A 13,909-nucleotide genomic window follows, 5' to 3' on the forward strand; every position below is an offset into this window, starting at 1 on the left:
CACTGGGCAGTGCCTGGAACATTTTTGGTTGTTACGTCTTGGGGAGGCAGGGCCAGGGATGCTGCTAAACAGCCCCACAACTCAGTGGGCCCCAAAGGCCCCAAATGTCAATGGTCAAGCCCTGCGCCCCACCCCCACTGCTGGGCCCCAGTCAGTCAATGCAGCTTACCTGCTGACTGAAAGGTAGGGGAAAAAAAAAAAAAAAAAAAAAGGTCCCAGAGTTACCTCCTCTAAGTCATAAATGAGATCGCTCACTCCTCTGCTCAAAACTCACCAGGCTCCGGAGCGTCAGACCCAGATTCCCAGGTTCCAGCCTCCCTTGACCCTACAGCTGACCTCACAGCCAGGGGGCTGGGACAGGGCTGTCGTGGGTAGGACCACCCAGGCTCCCAAACCTTCCAGGATCTGGACTCACCCTCCAAGCCCAACCCTTTGGGCTCCAGCATTCACCCAGAACCTAGATGAAATGAGTCTAAGCCTCTCCCCTCCCCAACACCCCCCCCCCCAAGATGTTCCCCTCCCAGGAAGTGGAATTTTAGACCGTCAGCCCCCTTCCTTCCACCGGACTATAAATGTCCTGGAGGGCAAAGGTCTTGTCTGAGATTCCCAAAGCCCCAGCGCTGGGCTGTGTAGGTACTCAATGCATGCTTCTTGGAAGTGAATGGGAGGAAGAAGGAATTCCAGGAGCCTCCCCTCCCCCTCCCCAGCCAGGCCTGGGGGTGGGGCAGTCCAGTTTGGGGGCACGGGGCGGGGGGGGGAATGATTCTTCTGCCCCAGCCCCACCCCAGCCCCACCCTGCTGCGGCACAGTTGGAACTTGGGGCGGGGGTTCATCCCTCTTCACTGAGCCTGTCTATCCGGTTTCCACTGGAATTGGCCACCTTTTTGGGGTGTGAGATCCCAGCATCATCAGGGACCCATGGGCTGCTCCCTTGGAAGTGAGAATGGCAGGCCGCCGGGGCCCAGAGGTGCCCCATTCATAACATATGCACACCCACATCCCAAGGTCCAAAAGCCGTACCCAAAGCTTCCTTCCCCAAGTGGGAGGAGGTATTCGCGTAGGGAAGCCCTGATCCCAGAGGCAGCAGCCTCACAGCCACAGGTCAAGAAAATCAGAGGAAACCGGCAGAGCAGGTTGGGACCCTGACTCGCCTCGAACAAGCCCCGGGAGCTCTCTCTCCCTGGGAGGCAGGCAGCCCCTGAAAACAGCACCTGACACTCCTGGACCACTGTGCCTAGCACTTCAATGATCTAATTCCGTGTAATCCTCATAGCAAGCCTGTGCAGTGGGTGATGGGTACAGGGTCATCCAGCTTCTAAGTGGCTAGGCTGGATTTGAAGCCCACCCGTCAGCATGTCCTGGAGGGGTCCTGGGACCCCTGAGGGGAAGAGCATCTCGCCGCTCCCCTTCCTGAAGTCCACCTTCCAGGGTGGAGGGAAGCTCAGGCATGGAGGCCAAGGGCCTAGATCAAAGCAGAGGTGAGAGGAGCTAATGACCCCGAACCGGCTGCAGATTGCTGGGTGGCCTCGGAGCTCATAAGCCACCCTGTGTTCCCTCCCCTTTACAGGCCAGCCCCCAGGGAAGCCCCATGATCGTGGGTAAGAGGACACCCGCTTGGGGGGCCTTAGGAGCAGGTGTGGAGTTGGGATGGTCAAATGCCAACCCCGGCACCTTCTCCCAGGTGCCTCTCCCCACTCACCCAGGCCTAGAGCCGGCTAGAAGGAATCATGTGTTCTGCCTGCAGGGAAAGCTGTGTTTTCCTTTGGGGGTAATTTGAGGAGGGAGGGAACGGCCATGGCCTGTGGCCCCAGGGCTCCAAGGAAACTGCCATCACGGGAACATTGTTATACTTTGCAGGGTTCAACGCCCTTTCACCTTTCCCGGCCCTAGGCCTCCTCCATAACCCCGTGAGGAGGGAGGCAGGACAGGTTGTTTTATCCCCATTTTACAGGTGGGGAAACCTAGGCTGGAAGAGGCGGGGTGACCTGCAGAGGTCACACAGCCAGCGAGAGACATGGGACAAGGAGAGCTGACTCCTGGGCATCCTGTCACCCTTTCCCAGGAAAGCCTCTAACCAGACCCCATTTCCAAAATCCAATTCCCAGGAGGCATAGCAGGCAGTGCCAAGTAAGTACCTTAGTCCAGGTAAAAGCGACCCCAGCACCAGCCCCAGCCTGTGGGGAGGGTGATACCTTTTGTTTGTTTGTTCGGCCACGCAGCGCAGCTCGCGGAATCTTAGTTCTCCAACCAGGGATCGAACCCGCGCCCTCGGCAGTGAGAGCGTGGTGTCCTCACCACTGGACTGCCATGGGATTCCCTGGGAGCGTGACAGCTTCGTGCCTGCCATAAACGCGCGGCTGGCCCTGCGCTCCCCTTACCTTGTTAAACTGGAAGAGGTCCCGCTTGAGCCTCTCCCTCGCAGGGTCGTGTCCCGGCCTCAGGAACCTCCTCATCTTGCCGCGCGGCCCCCTGGGGAAAGGGGGGCAGCTGCTGAGCACCGGGCAAAGGAGGCCCGGCGCCCCAGAGCCCGTCCCGGCGCCCAGGCCCGCTCACCCAGCTTAGGCAGCCTGTCCCCAAGCACGGCAGGCAGCCGCCCCCGGGCCGGGCCAGCTTCACCCTCGGCTTCCCCACGCCTCACGCCCCATCCGTGGAGCGCGGTTCCCTGAGAGGAAACCGGAGGGAGCTCTGGACCTGGCGGCCGGAGCTGGTTAATGCTCTGACGCTTGCTCCCGGCCACCTGTGGCCTAATAAAGCCGACAGGAGAAGCTGGGGGAGGAAGCCATTTAGCCCGGCTTTATGGGAACAAGGAGGGCCAGAGGCCCTGAGGTTTTAAAGCTTAATTGTTAACCTGTTTTCTGAAAAACCATAAAACTCTGGCTAAACGGAAAGGGAAACTTCACAAGCCTCCGTCTCCAGAGCCGGCTGGAAGGTAGGAATGCAAAGGCTGTCCACCTGGGCTCCCAGATCAGAACCCCCGATGGGGGAGGGGAAATGCCCCCACAACTCCAGGCCGGGGCTCAGCAGAACTCCCTCGGGGGGGGGGTCAGCACACCTGGGCAGATTCTTCCTTCTAACTTCAGGGAAGGCTCTCCAGCAACTCTGGGCTTAGGCTGCTCCCACCCGCCACAGCCGTCCGGAACCTGAGTGAGTGAGGTGCAGAGCACACAGTCGGGGGGTGCTGGCCCATCCCACCCCACAGCCGGGGCCCACGGTGGAGCTGGGTCCACCCCCACGGCTGCTGGGGGTCTCTCTCTGGAAGCCCAGGCTTCCAGGCTGCCCCACCTCCCACCCTCAGCTCTGGCTCTCCAGTTCCAGCTCCCCTGGGCTCTGATGGGGTGTGCTTGGAAAGGCTCCCTTTCCCATGGGCCCAGTGGAGACTAATCAGGAGAAGAAATCTGCTCCCAATAAAGAAACCAGCTCAAGGCCCCAAAACTGTCCTCCCACCATAGAATGCATTCCCAATCCAAGGGGAACTATTTCTGGCTCATCCTTGGGGGAAGGGGGTGGGATCACATGTGCTCCAGCTTCCGGCTTCCAGGAGCACAACCTCCCACTGACCACAGGACACCAAGGCCTGTCCTCGGAAACACAGGGGCTCAGGCCCACCCCGGAAATGGCTCCATTCACGCCTGACACTATAAGGGAAGGAGGCAGAGCCAGTCCCTGCCCTGGAGGAGCTTACTCTGGGGTAGGGGCAGGTAAAGACAGGACAGTGCACAGTGCCAAGTGCCCTCATGGGGAGGCACAGGGGCACCCGGCCCAGACTGGGAGGCAGGGGAGTGTCCTACGGGAGAAGAAGGTAGTTAAGCTGAGACCGGAAGGATGCCCTGAAGTCTCTGGCTTCTTGAAAGGTGACAAAAATTCACCATCAGGCCAGGACTTTGCATATTAATGGACCCTGGCAGGCACATGCGTGGCAGAGTTGGAGGGACTTTCTGGCAGAGACGCACGTCCCAGGGCAATCCAAACATCTCCAGCTGGGAACAGGCGGAGACCAGCCCTCAGAGCGCCTCACCTTGTGGGGACACCAAAAAGGCCACCACTTGTGAGAGGGTTGGAGAGCAGAGGTCTGTGCCTTCACATTGTGGGGAGCCAGAGCAGAACGGAGAGCCCCACTTCTCCAAGGAACAGCAGGTGGTCGGGAAACTCCCAGGTGCTCACTTGACCCAAGGCCCCGCAATGGGTTCAGGGAACAAACACGGGAAAGTCCCGGAGGCTCCTGGGCCTGGGAGTGAAAACAGACTTGGGGCCTGCAGAGACCTCGGCCTCCTGGACAAACAGCTGGGCTGGTGGCCTCGCATTCCAGCCATGGGGGAGGGTAGCACCAGCTCATCAATCTGCCACCCCGGGCTCCTGGCGATGCCCCCTCTCCCTCTCTCGGCCCAGGTCACTGGGTCAGAAGCCAGAGGAAGCTGGGAGGGACGCCCTGGAGGAGGAAACAGGCCTGCAGACTCCAGGGAGAGGCCACCCTGGGCTCTGCCCCGGGGACCCTCTCAGGCTGCAGGGTGGGGACAAGAGGGCACAGGGCCATCTGTGCCAAGGACCCACACAGGCTCAAGGGTGACACCGCACAGTCCCAGGGGCAGACGTGCAGGTAGGAGGGAGGGAGACAGGATGCGGAGCTGGGTGGGAGAAAGCCCCACTCGGGGAGGGCGGGCAGGCACTCCATCCACCCGGCTGCCTCTTGGAGCCCCTGCTGCCTACCAGGCACTGAACCAAACCTTTGTGCGTTAGAACAAGGTGCACCTAAACCTCATCCTGGATGTTCGTTCTCCTTCCAGAAGCCTCCCTGGAAGGTGAGTGGAATATGCCCACTTGGCAGACATGGAAAGAAGACCACAGAGGCCGGGCAACTCTTCCAAGTCACTAAGAAGGCACCAACAGAACTCAGATTTGACCCCAGGTGTGGCAAATTCCCCAATCTTAGGGCTCTGGGAGGCAGCAAAGGATGCACCAACAGGACAGAGGATGCCTAGTTACAGCCGTGCAGTTCAAAGGCACAGACACATGCAGACACACACACTCCCACATGCCTTCAGCTCAGAGCCAAGCAAGCAGTGTGGGTCCTGGCCTCTGGTGAGGTCTGGCTGGGCAGGGTCAGGGGGCCTTGCCTGGACCTGCCACTCATTCCAGCCGGGGGCTGGAACACCACTGGCCTGGGGTGTCGGAGCCAGGACCTTCAGCGTAGCTCCCAGTACAGAAAAACTGCCCATGTCAAGGCATAAAAAAGTGGCATCCCTTCTTGAAGGCGGACAGGTCTGGGACCGGCTGGACTTACCTCCAAGCAAACCCTCAGCTCCACTCACCCCAGGCAAGAGGTTCTCTGCGGAGAAGCTTCAGGAACCTGGGCCTGGAGCTTCCTGATGTGGAACAGATCCTACCTACTCAACCCACTCCTGAGGGGGGCAGGGAGACGTAAGGGAAAGAGGCCAGGGCTTGGGACCCACAACCAGGGCTCAAGCACCACAGCTCGGCTCCTCCAAGCTGGGTGGCAGCCCCCCGAGGTCCAGAGAGCTTGTCTGCTGTGAACAGTGGGAGCAATGCCAAAAGCCAGTGCCTGGCACGGACCAAACACTGTCTGAGGACTGGGCATACAACCGTGACAGACAGACAAGATCCTCTAGTTCACCAAGCTTACATCCTTGCAGGGAAGTGCGATGACTAAGAGGTACACAAATCAGTCAGCGGGATGGTTTCAGAGAAAGCTCAGAGCCTACAAGAAAATAAGGGAAGATGCTCAGATGGAGTGACCAGGGTTTGGTGGCCAGAAGGACTCGGTGAACCTTCCCGAATCTGGGTCTGCGCGTTTGCCGTTCCTTCTGCCTGGGGCTCTTTTCCTCCAAATACTCACGAGCCTCCCTCCCTCGCCTCCACGCCAACGTGCGCACGCTGAGTGAATTAACAGAGGTGATAACACCTCCACCCAGTCCTGAATGGTAGGAAGTGGTCAGCCACGGGAGGATTCGGGGCAGGGCGTGTCAGGCAGCTGGAGCAGGCTTCCGTGTGCCACGAGGGGCTGGGCGCAGGCAACAAGGAGGGATGACATGGGTCGGAAGGGGGGCCTGGTGGGCCACAACAAAGAGCTTCAGTTTGACTCTACTGGGAACCCCCTGACAGTCCTGGGCAGGGGCCTGATGTGGGCCACCCTCCCCTCCCCCACCCCACGCCCCCCTCTGCTTGGCCCTGTGTCCATCTCCTCAGCCCCCACACCAGCCCCATTCGCTGTGGTCTCCGTGCTTTTGTCTCCACGTTTCTCTCTGAAATAACCTTGCCCCTCAAGCAGCATACAAAAAATCACCTTCCCAAAATCGTCTCCCCCGAACCCATCCGGACCACGCTCACCGTGCTCCCTCAGCGCTTGACTGTGCCTTATGCTAAAATGATGCCTAAAACCACTGTGGACTCGGGCACTCGTCTAGCTCTGTGGACGGTCTCCCCCGCCTTGTCGTGCTGGTCATTAAGCTGCTAGGAAAAATCAGAAGCAACCTAAGCGGCCAACAACAGGGGGCAGGTGAAGGTGCTCAGCCCGACGATGGAAAGTGTACAGTCATGAAAAGGGCAGGAGACAATGGCCACGGAAACATATGTCCAACGTATCCAAGAGTCAGGTAGAATCTATAAAAAATATTCACATAAGTCGACAACACAGTGGAAGGGTTATGGGATTACTGGTGATGCTTTTTCTTCTTTCTGTTTATCTGCCTCCCAGGCAGGGGAAATAAGAGGATCACACGGGAGGGGCCCAGGTGGTGGTCAGGTGTGAGGGCGGCCCTGCGCTCACAGTTGGCACTCAGTCCTGTTGGGGGATCGCTCCTGCCACCGACCACCTCCCTGCCCCGCCCACAGCTATGGACACCAAATGGGCACGGAGGCAGGGAGTAGACAGGTGGGTGGAACCAGCTGTGTGACCTCAGGCTTCAGGGGCCCCGGGGTCCGGGACGAAAGGATGTTACTACTTTGCAGGCTGTGACCGGTGGGGTGGCTGTGAGCTTCAAAAGGAAGGCCTGGGAGGGGCTGGCAAGCTCTCAGGTGCTGTATGCTTCAATGCCGCTTTTACCGCGAGGGATGTGGGGGAAGAGAGTTCAGGGGCTCCCCAGGCTGAGGAGCCCCCCAAGTCTGACGCCAAGAAGGGTCTGAGGCAAAGACTGGGGAAGGAAGGAGCTCCAAGGGTCCTGGCTTCCTGCGCTGGGGGTGCCACCTGGCTAGAGCACAACCCGTGGCAGGGGGGCTTCCTGAGAAGAAACACCTTCTCTATCCCCTGAACTTCTAAAGATTGCCCAACCTCGGCCTCCATTCCTGTCCACTGCGCCCTCTGTCCGTGTCCAGACCTACCTCTGAGCCCCCCTCCCTGCTCTGCCGGGCTCTCTGGTCCCTCGGGGGCAGGCGCTTAGGGTACAGGGTTGGCCGGGCCATGAGGTTTGCTGACCTGTGGCTGATTCGTACTCATTCTCCCCACAGGTCTGTGCCGCGTGCGTGGAGCTGGCCTGAAGAGTCCCCTGCGGGCAGCTGACCTGGCGATTCCCTTCACTCTCACTGCTCTAATCATCCAACACTGTTGCCCGCCAGCGAAACATACCAGGGCCTAGAATTAGTCTCCCTACACCCTGATGCCCACCCTGGAAAAAAACAGGAGAGCTGCGTACTTGGCAACAGGCTAGCAAATTCACACCCTGTCTTCCTTTCCCATCCTCTGCTCAGACCCTGCGGCAGGGATGCACATAGACCCTGCCCCCACCCCTGCATCTCAGGAGCTCAGGGCGGAGACCAGTGGAGGCAGAGAAGAAATAAACACAGGCGAGTGGGCTTGTCTCGGCTCCCCGCTCTAAGCAGCAGGTCTGATTGTGGCACAGGGAGGAAGAAGGGGGTCCCCAGAGCAGACGGCTCGTCCCACACTGCCACTGTTTGGGGTGCCTGGGCTAATCTATCCCCAGGAGACCAAGGCTTGGCCAAGCTGCGTCAGCCTGTCCTGGAGGTGTGTGATGGGCCAGCCCCCTAGAAGGTCCCTCCACAGCCTGGGCATTTCCACGGAGCTGCTAAGAGAGGCTACATCCGGAAGCAGGACTCTGGACATCTCAGGCCCACGGGAGAGAAGGCTCTTGGAGCCACACTAGCACCTGCTCGTGTTCACGATCTCCGGGAGCACGCACGGCACGAGGTGCAATCCCAGGCTCCCCTCTGCTCGCGCTCCCCACAGCCGGCTGCTGTTAAGCTGCCCTCCCTTCCCCGACATCCTGCGTGTGGCTTTGGCCTCCGTCTGCCGGGTGTGAGTACGCCCCTGCACCTCCCACGGCGGGGAGTGGTAAGAGAGGGCTGTAAGCAGCTGGGGCAGCTGCTGACCCTTGGGCACCTGTCCGTCCCAACTCAGATGCCCGCGGCTGCTTTGCCAGCGCCTGAGTTATCCTGGGAAACCCAATCTCCCAGAGGCACCAGGCAGCCCCTGGCCAGCAGCTTAGCAAACAAACCTGGGCAGAAAGGGCACCTCTGTGGAGGTGGGACTAGAACACAGAGAGAGCGGGGATGGGAACCACAGAATCGTTGTCGCTGCTGTTGTTAGGTAATAAAAGGGATTGAGAGGGACTGTGGCCAGATGCTACTTGAAGCACTTTACAAGCATCATCTCATGTAATTCTTACAATTACTTACGAAATAGCCAATTCTGAGAGCTACGGAGCCCGGGCAGTAAGAGTCCAAGTCCCAGTCTGAAAGCCAACTAGGCTGCAGACCATCCGCTCAGTTCAAGCCTCCCTCCCAGGACAAAGGGGCTCGCCAACAGCAGGCTGGATGGGACCACCGGGGGTCAGCAGCCAGAGCCTGACCTGGCCCTCCACCCCCCACTGTCCATCCCTCGGAGCCACAGGCCAGTCCCACAACCCTGGGAGGGCCCTCCTGCCACCCCCAGGCTCTTCCTGCAGGGTGGAGCGGGAAGTCGGAATGCATGCGTCCTCCGCACATGCCCATCCTGGGGGCCTCAGTCCCCTTCTGCAATCCAGCACCAGCCTCTCTCCAGGGAAGTGACAGATTGGATGTGGTCAAGCACAAGGAAAAGCAAAGCAGTTGTTGGGAGAACACTGACGACTTGCCCGGGGTGGGCGTGGGTGGGGGTGGGTAGGCTGCCTGTCTCATCCCATCAAGCTCCATCCCACGGCCTCCGACTTGCCTCAAAACTTGAACGGCTGACCCAAGCAGCTTCCAGGCTATGTCATCTCCAGGAAGGAGGGACCGGGCCCTGCCTGACCTGTCCATGGTTTTATCTCCAGTGCTTAGTGTCCTCACACCTGAGAGGCACCCACAATTTATTTAAAGAACTCCCTCACCTCCTGCGAGTCTGTGCTCAAATGTGACCTTTTTGACAAGGCCCATCCTGACCACTGTTTAAAGTTGCAACCTGCCCCCCTCCCAAGGTCTTGATCCCTGGCTTTAGTTCTTACTCTATAGCTCGTATTGCCTTTTAACAGATTATTTATTACCTACACTCATTTCCGGTCACTCACGCTTCCCATCTTTTAGAATTTGAGTCCTGTGATGGCAAAGACCTTTGCTTGGTGCAAGGATTATGCCTGGTGTCTAAACCACACCGCACATACAGAGGCACCAATAAATACCTGTTGAATAAATGAACAGCTAGGACTGAATGGGGATCAGTTAGGCGAAGGTGTTCTCCAGTCAGGAGCCACTGGCCCTAAAGAGCACTGGGCTGGGGCCCCACGGGGTCCTCAGGAAACTTCCCCGTCCTGTTCTCAAGTCTCTGACCAAGGCCAGGACCATGTGCCTATCATGCCTGACATCCTGCTTGGGGATACCCTTACAGGTCCTGCCTCAGCCCCAGGCTCCAGGACACCCAGCTCCTTGGCAAGTAGATCCAACAATGACATTATTTACTAGAATCAAACAGTCCTGTGCCCAGTGCCTCTCATCAAACACTGGGAACACCGAGTCGGGTGTCTCGAGAAAAGTCTCCCGTCTCTGCTGAATTCCTGAAGGATAGAGTCAGGTACCTAGAAGCTTCCCTGTCCCCACGCCCAGAGGAGCCTCTCCTAGCTCAAGAATTCACTGTGGTTCCTGGGAAGGGGAAGGGGAAGGAGTGGGGTGACGCTTCAAAGGACCAATTTCCTCTGAGAGGCAGGGCGGGGAGGGAAGGCCACCCCCAAGGGAGCTGGGCAAGCCCCATGGTGACAGGGCACAGGGAGAGGAGGCTTTCCCGGGGAACCCTAGGGAGCCAGGGCTGGAGAAGAGCGAACAGTACTGGTGGCCCTACTGGGGGACGCCCATCTTCCGTCCCATACCCCCACTTCTCCCTGAAAACTACTCCTGGGCAGGGGAAAACAAAGTTGCCAAACAGACCTGGCATGCCTCAGGAGACCCAGGAGGAGCCCTGATATGATATCGCCTGATGAGATAAGAAGGCCTCTCCGAGCTGAGTACTCAGGATAAGTGAGTCCAGGCAGCCAGTGCTGCTCTAGGCAGCCAACCCAGGAGCAAGGGCCATTGGCTTCTCGGGCCTCCACCCGGGCCCCCGATTCAGGTGTCTCAAAAGCTGCCTCTGACACGTCAGGAAGGACCCTTCAGGGAACACCACATTGTCCCTGGAGACTCTTGCCAGGGATGCTCAATGTTACCAATGGGGTAGATAGGGGGTCACAGACTGATGGCAGAGGAGCCAAACTTTCCAGCTCCGTGTACCATTTTCTCTAGGGGAGGGAGGGTCCTGGGGCCAGGAAGTCCCGGCAGGAGAGGATACCCCTTCCCTAAATGAGATTGAAAGGAGGCACTATGGAGCTCACAGGAAACCTCCTTAATGACACAGAGCAGCACAGGAATGTGCTACCCCAACCTATCCACCCACCAGGGTGCAGAATGTATACAGCCAAGCCTCCCCCTGAGCAGAAAGCAAAGCAGATTAGATTGTACACACACACTCCTCCTCCCAGGAAAGGCCTCCCAGCTGGGGTCTGGCCGTTAGGCCTCACTCCTGGCTTTCCCAAGGAGCAGCAGAAGTCCCAAGGGCCACTGGAACCCGAAGTGAGGTTAGGAGAGGCCACTGCCCTCTACCTCTGCTCTCCAAGGAGCAACATCCTCGTTCTAAAAGTTCTGATCTCCGGAGGCTTTCAGAAATCAGGATTTCTGGACAGAGAAGCCAAATTCCCTCACAACCCGTCAGGCACATCCAAAAGGCCCAGGCATCTGCCCAAATTCCCGCCAAGTGACCACGCTTTTTATGCTTCGTGGGGACGCTAAGCAGCCCACCCTCACTTGGCGCCAGCTATGTGCCAGGCCACACGTGTTTATGACATTTTTCATCCTCTCGTCAACAACTGTAAAAACAAGGCTTGCTGAGGTTTGGTTAACTGACAGAGCCAGGGTCATCCAGCAAGAAACCGGCAAGGCACAATTCAAAACTACACCTGAGTCTGAAAAGACGCTAAAAAACTTAATGAGCACTATATCTGAGGAAAGACTGTGAGGCTCGAGGGAGAAGTTTTTTTCTGTCTCATTTTACACTTTCTAAAACACTTCATTTGCCCCAGTGGGCTCCTATTACTTTTTTTATTTTTTAAACCAATGGGGTCATCTGGGATTAAGGGCCTTTTTCTTTCTTTTAATGCTATTGTGCATTAAGGCGCTACTAAGTACTAAGTTACTAAGTTATTAAAATTATATTAATCCGGAACTTCCCTGGTGGCGCAGTGGTTAAGAATCCACCTGCCAATGCAGGGGACACGGGTTCGATCCCTGGTCCGGGAAGATCCCACATGCCGCGGAGCAACTAAGCCCGTGCGCCACAACTACTGAGCCCGCGTGCCTATAGCCTGAGCTCCGCAACAAGAGAAGCCACTGCAATGAGAAGCCCGCGCACCGCAACGAAGAGTAGCCACCGCTCGCCGCAACTAGAGAAAGCCCACACACAGCAACAAAGACCCAATGCAGCCAAAAATAAATAAATAAAATAAAATTTTAAAAATTATATTAATCTGCTGCTAAAGGGGATACTCCATTGCCTCAGGGAAAAGTAGGGATGCAGGATGACCCCAGACCTTGGAAACACTGCCCAGTGGCTCCCACAGACAGTGGCCCAGTCTAACTTCAGAGAATAGGAGCAAGCACTGGTCAGAGCCCCCAGAACTGGGTTTGAGCCCTCACTGACATAAGTGAGCACTGTGGGCAGATAGTTGAAGAAAACCAAATCTGAATCCCCTGTGCATAAAATAAAGAAGTTGGACCATTCCCATGCTTCAGCTCACAAAGACCCAGACTGTTCCTCAGAAGCCACTTCTGACCTTGGCTTCCCCTGGGCTGGGCCAGGGCTCTTCTGTACTGCTGCTCGGTTCCTCCCACCTGGGGTTTCCTGTCTCCCTGACACACTCCTCCCCTCCCTGCTCAGAATCCCCTCTGCAGCCTGACAGGACCTTGAGTTGTAAACTCTGCAGAGGCTCCCTAGAGCCCAGGTTAAGAGGCCCTGCATCTGGCACATGGATCCCCATGGGAACGGCGCCGAGTCTACGCCCCGCCCACCTCACCCAAAGCTCACCTGTCTCAGGTGAGAGCCTCAGGGGGCCACACCACAGCTCTCCTGGTTACAGTCAGTTCTCCCCACAGCCAAAGCTCGGTGTGTCTGCGAACCGTCCAGCCTGAGCAAACCAAGAGCAAACTTTGCACACTTTCTTTGGCAAGAAGGAATTTTTCACTTCTTGCCAAGTCCCAGTGTCCCGCAGCGCAACCCCACCCCCGTGGTCTTGGAAAAGAGACTGGGTCTCCGTAACGTCCCCTAAAGGTATCCAAAGCCGCCCGAGGCGGAGAAAGGCCCCAAGACCCAAGTTCCTTCCGCGGGCTTCCTGTGTCCGGGGATTAGGAGGCACAAAGGGCCGGCAGGGAGAAGGCCCAGATGGCAGGAGCAGGGGCTAAGCCGCCAACGTAAAGCGCTCCGGCCCCCGCTCGCGGAGAGAGGGCCACTCTGGAGACGCGCGTCGCCTGCCTTTCCGGCCAGGCGCCTTACACGTGGGGCCCGAGACCCGGGGACTCCGTCTCCGCCCGCAGTGACCCTCGCACCCAGCCGGGCCGAGCACCTGTTTCCCTGCTCTCCAAAGCCAACACTATTGTGCAAGCCCGAAACTCAAATTCTGTAATCGCGGGCGGATCAGGCACAGAAAAGTTCCCAGCGGCACTTTCTACAGGTGTCCTTCTCCCAGACGAGCGGAGCGACGGGATCCGGAGCGACGCGAGCGGATCTGCGCGCAGCCCTCCCCGCCCAGCCCGGAGAAGCCAGGGGTCTCGGCCCTCCCCTGCCTCCCCGCCCCGAGTGGCGGGCGCCCCAAGTGGCGGGCGCCCCGAGGGGGCGGGCTCGACTAGGTGGCTCCCGGTCCGCACCTCACCTGGAACTCCACTCCAGCTCCCGTCCGAGGCCTCCGCGTCCCTCGGCGCCGGGCGCCGGCCGCCGGCTCCGCTCGCTCCGCCGCGGGCCCACGGGCTGCTGGGCGACCGTCTCCTTCCTGCTCACCTCCGGCGCGGCGAGCAGGGGGCGGAGCCGCCGCTATTTACATAAAGGGTGAGCCGGCCGGGCCCGCGGAACCCGGGGCGCAGGGCCCCAGCGGCCCGCCCCCCGGGCCTGGCCCCGCCCCCGGTAGCGCAAAGTCTTAGAGGCCGAGCGCAACGCGGGCGCCCTCGGGGAGGGCGGGGGCCGTGCTCCGGCCAATCCGCGGCTCCGTGGACCGCGGGGGCGGGGGCGGGGCCGAGGCCGGCGTGAATATGCACGAGGCACTGCCAGCCCGCCCTCGGCCTCACCTGGGCGAACCTGACCGCAGGACGCCACGCCGCGCCCAGTGTCCCGCCGCCTCCCGGAGGAGGAAATAGTTCCCGGAACGCGCGGTGGCCCCGGGCCACCTCCTAAGCCCGGGGAGCGGTCCCTCCCACAACC

At 59.0% G+C, this 13,909-nt stretch overlaps 1 protein-coding gene and 1 long non-coding RNA gene across 12 annotated transcripts in view; one reads left to right on the top strand and one right to left on the bottom strand.

The window, feature by feature from the left end:
• The window catches only part of LLGL2 (LLGL scribble cell polarity complex component 2), a 33,100-nt gene extending 19,592 nt beyond the window's left edge, over positions 1-13,508 (bottom strand). For 3 of the 10 annotated variants that reach the window (XR_009698472.1, XM_061176264.1, XM_061176257.1), the window contains exons 1-4: positions 13,368-13,508; positions 12,527-12,626; positions 3,053-3,140; positions 2,379-2,469 (exon numbers count right to left, since the gene is read on the bottom strand). Coding sequence is in view for 9 of the 10 variants with exons in the window: in XM_061176264.1 (XP_061032247.1) it covers positions 2,379-2,453 (75 nt within the window). In the remaining variant the exon portion in view is untranslated. Of the gene's footprint in view, positions 1-2,378; positions 2,470-2,553; positions 2,763-3,052; positions 3,141-4,015; positions 4,237-5,638; positions 5,660-12,526; positions 12,627-13,362 lie in introns of those variants that run through there. The other 7 variants (XM_061176259.1, XM_061176265.1, XM_061176258.1 and 4 more) reach the window with 7 other exon arrangements.
• LOC133080356 (uncharacterized) lies at positions 2,894-8,668 on the top strand. Of its 2 annotated transcripts, none has more exons than XR_009698473.1 (4): positions 2,894-2,929; positions 4,782-4,903; positions 6,710-6,886; positions 7,459-8,668. It is a non-coding gene; the product is annotated as an uncharacterized LOC133080356 (long non-coding RNA). The 2 variants fall into 2 exon arrangements; XR_009698474.1 differs by lacking the exon at positions 2,894-2,929 and adding an exon at positions 2,963-3,144.
• Positions 13,509-13,909: the final 401 nt, after the last annotated feature.

The sequence above is a fragment of the Eubalaena glacialis genome, chromosome 19, assembly GCF_028564815.1.
Source record: "Eubalaena glacialis isolate mEubGla1 chromosome 19, mEubGla1.1.hap2.+ XY, whole genome shotgun sequence".
Lineage (NCBI taxonomy): Eukaryota > Metazoa > Chordata > Mammalia > Artiodactyla > Balaenidae > Eubalaena > Eubalaena glacialis.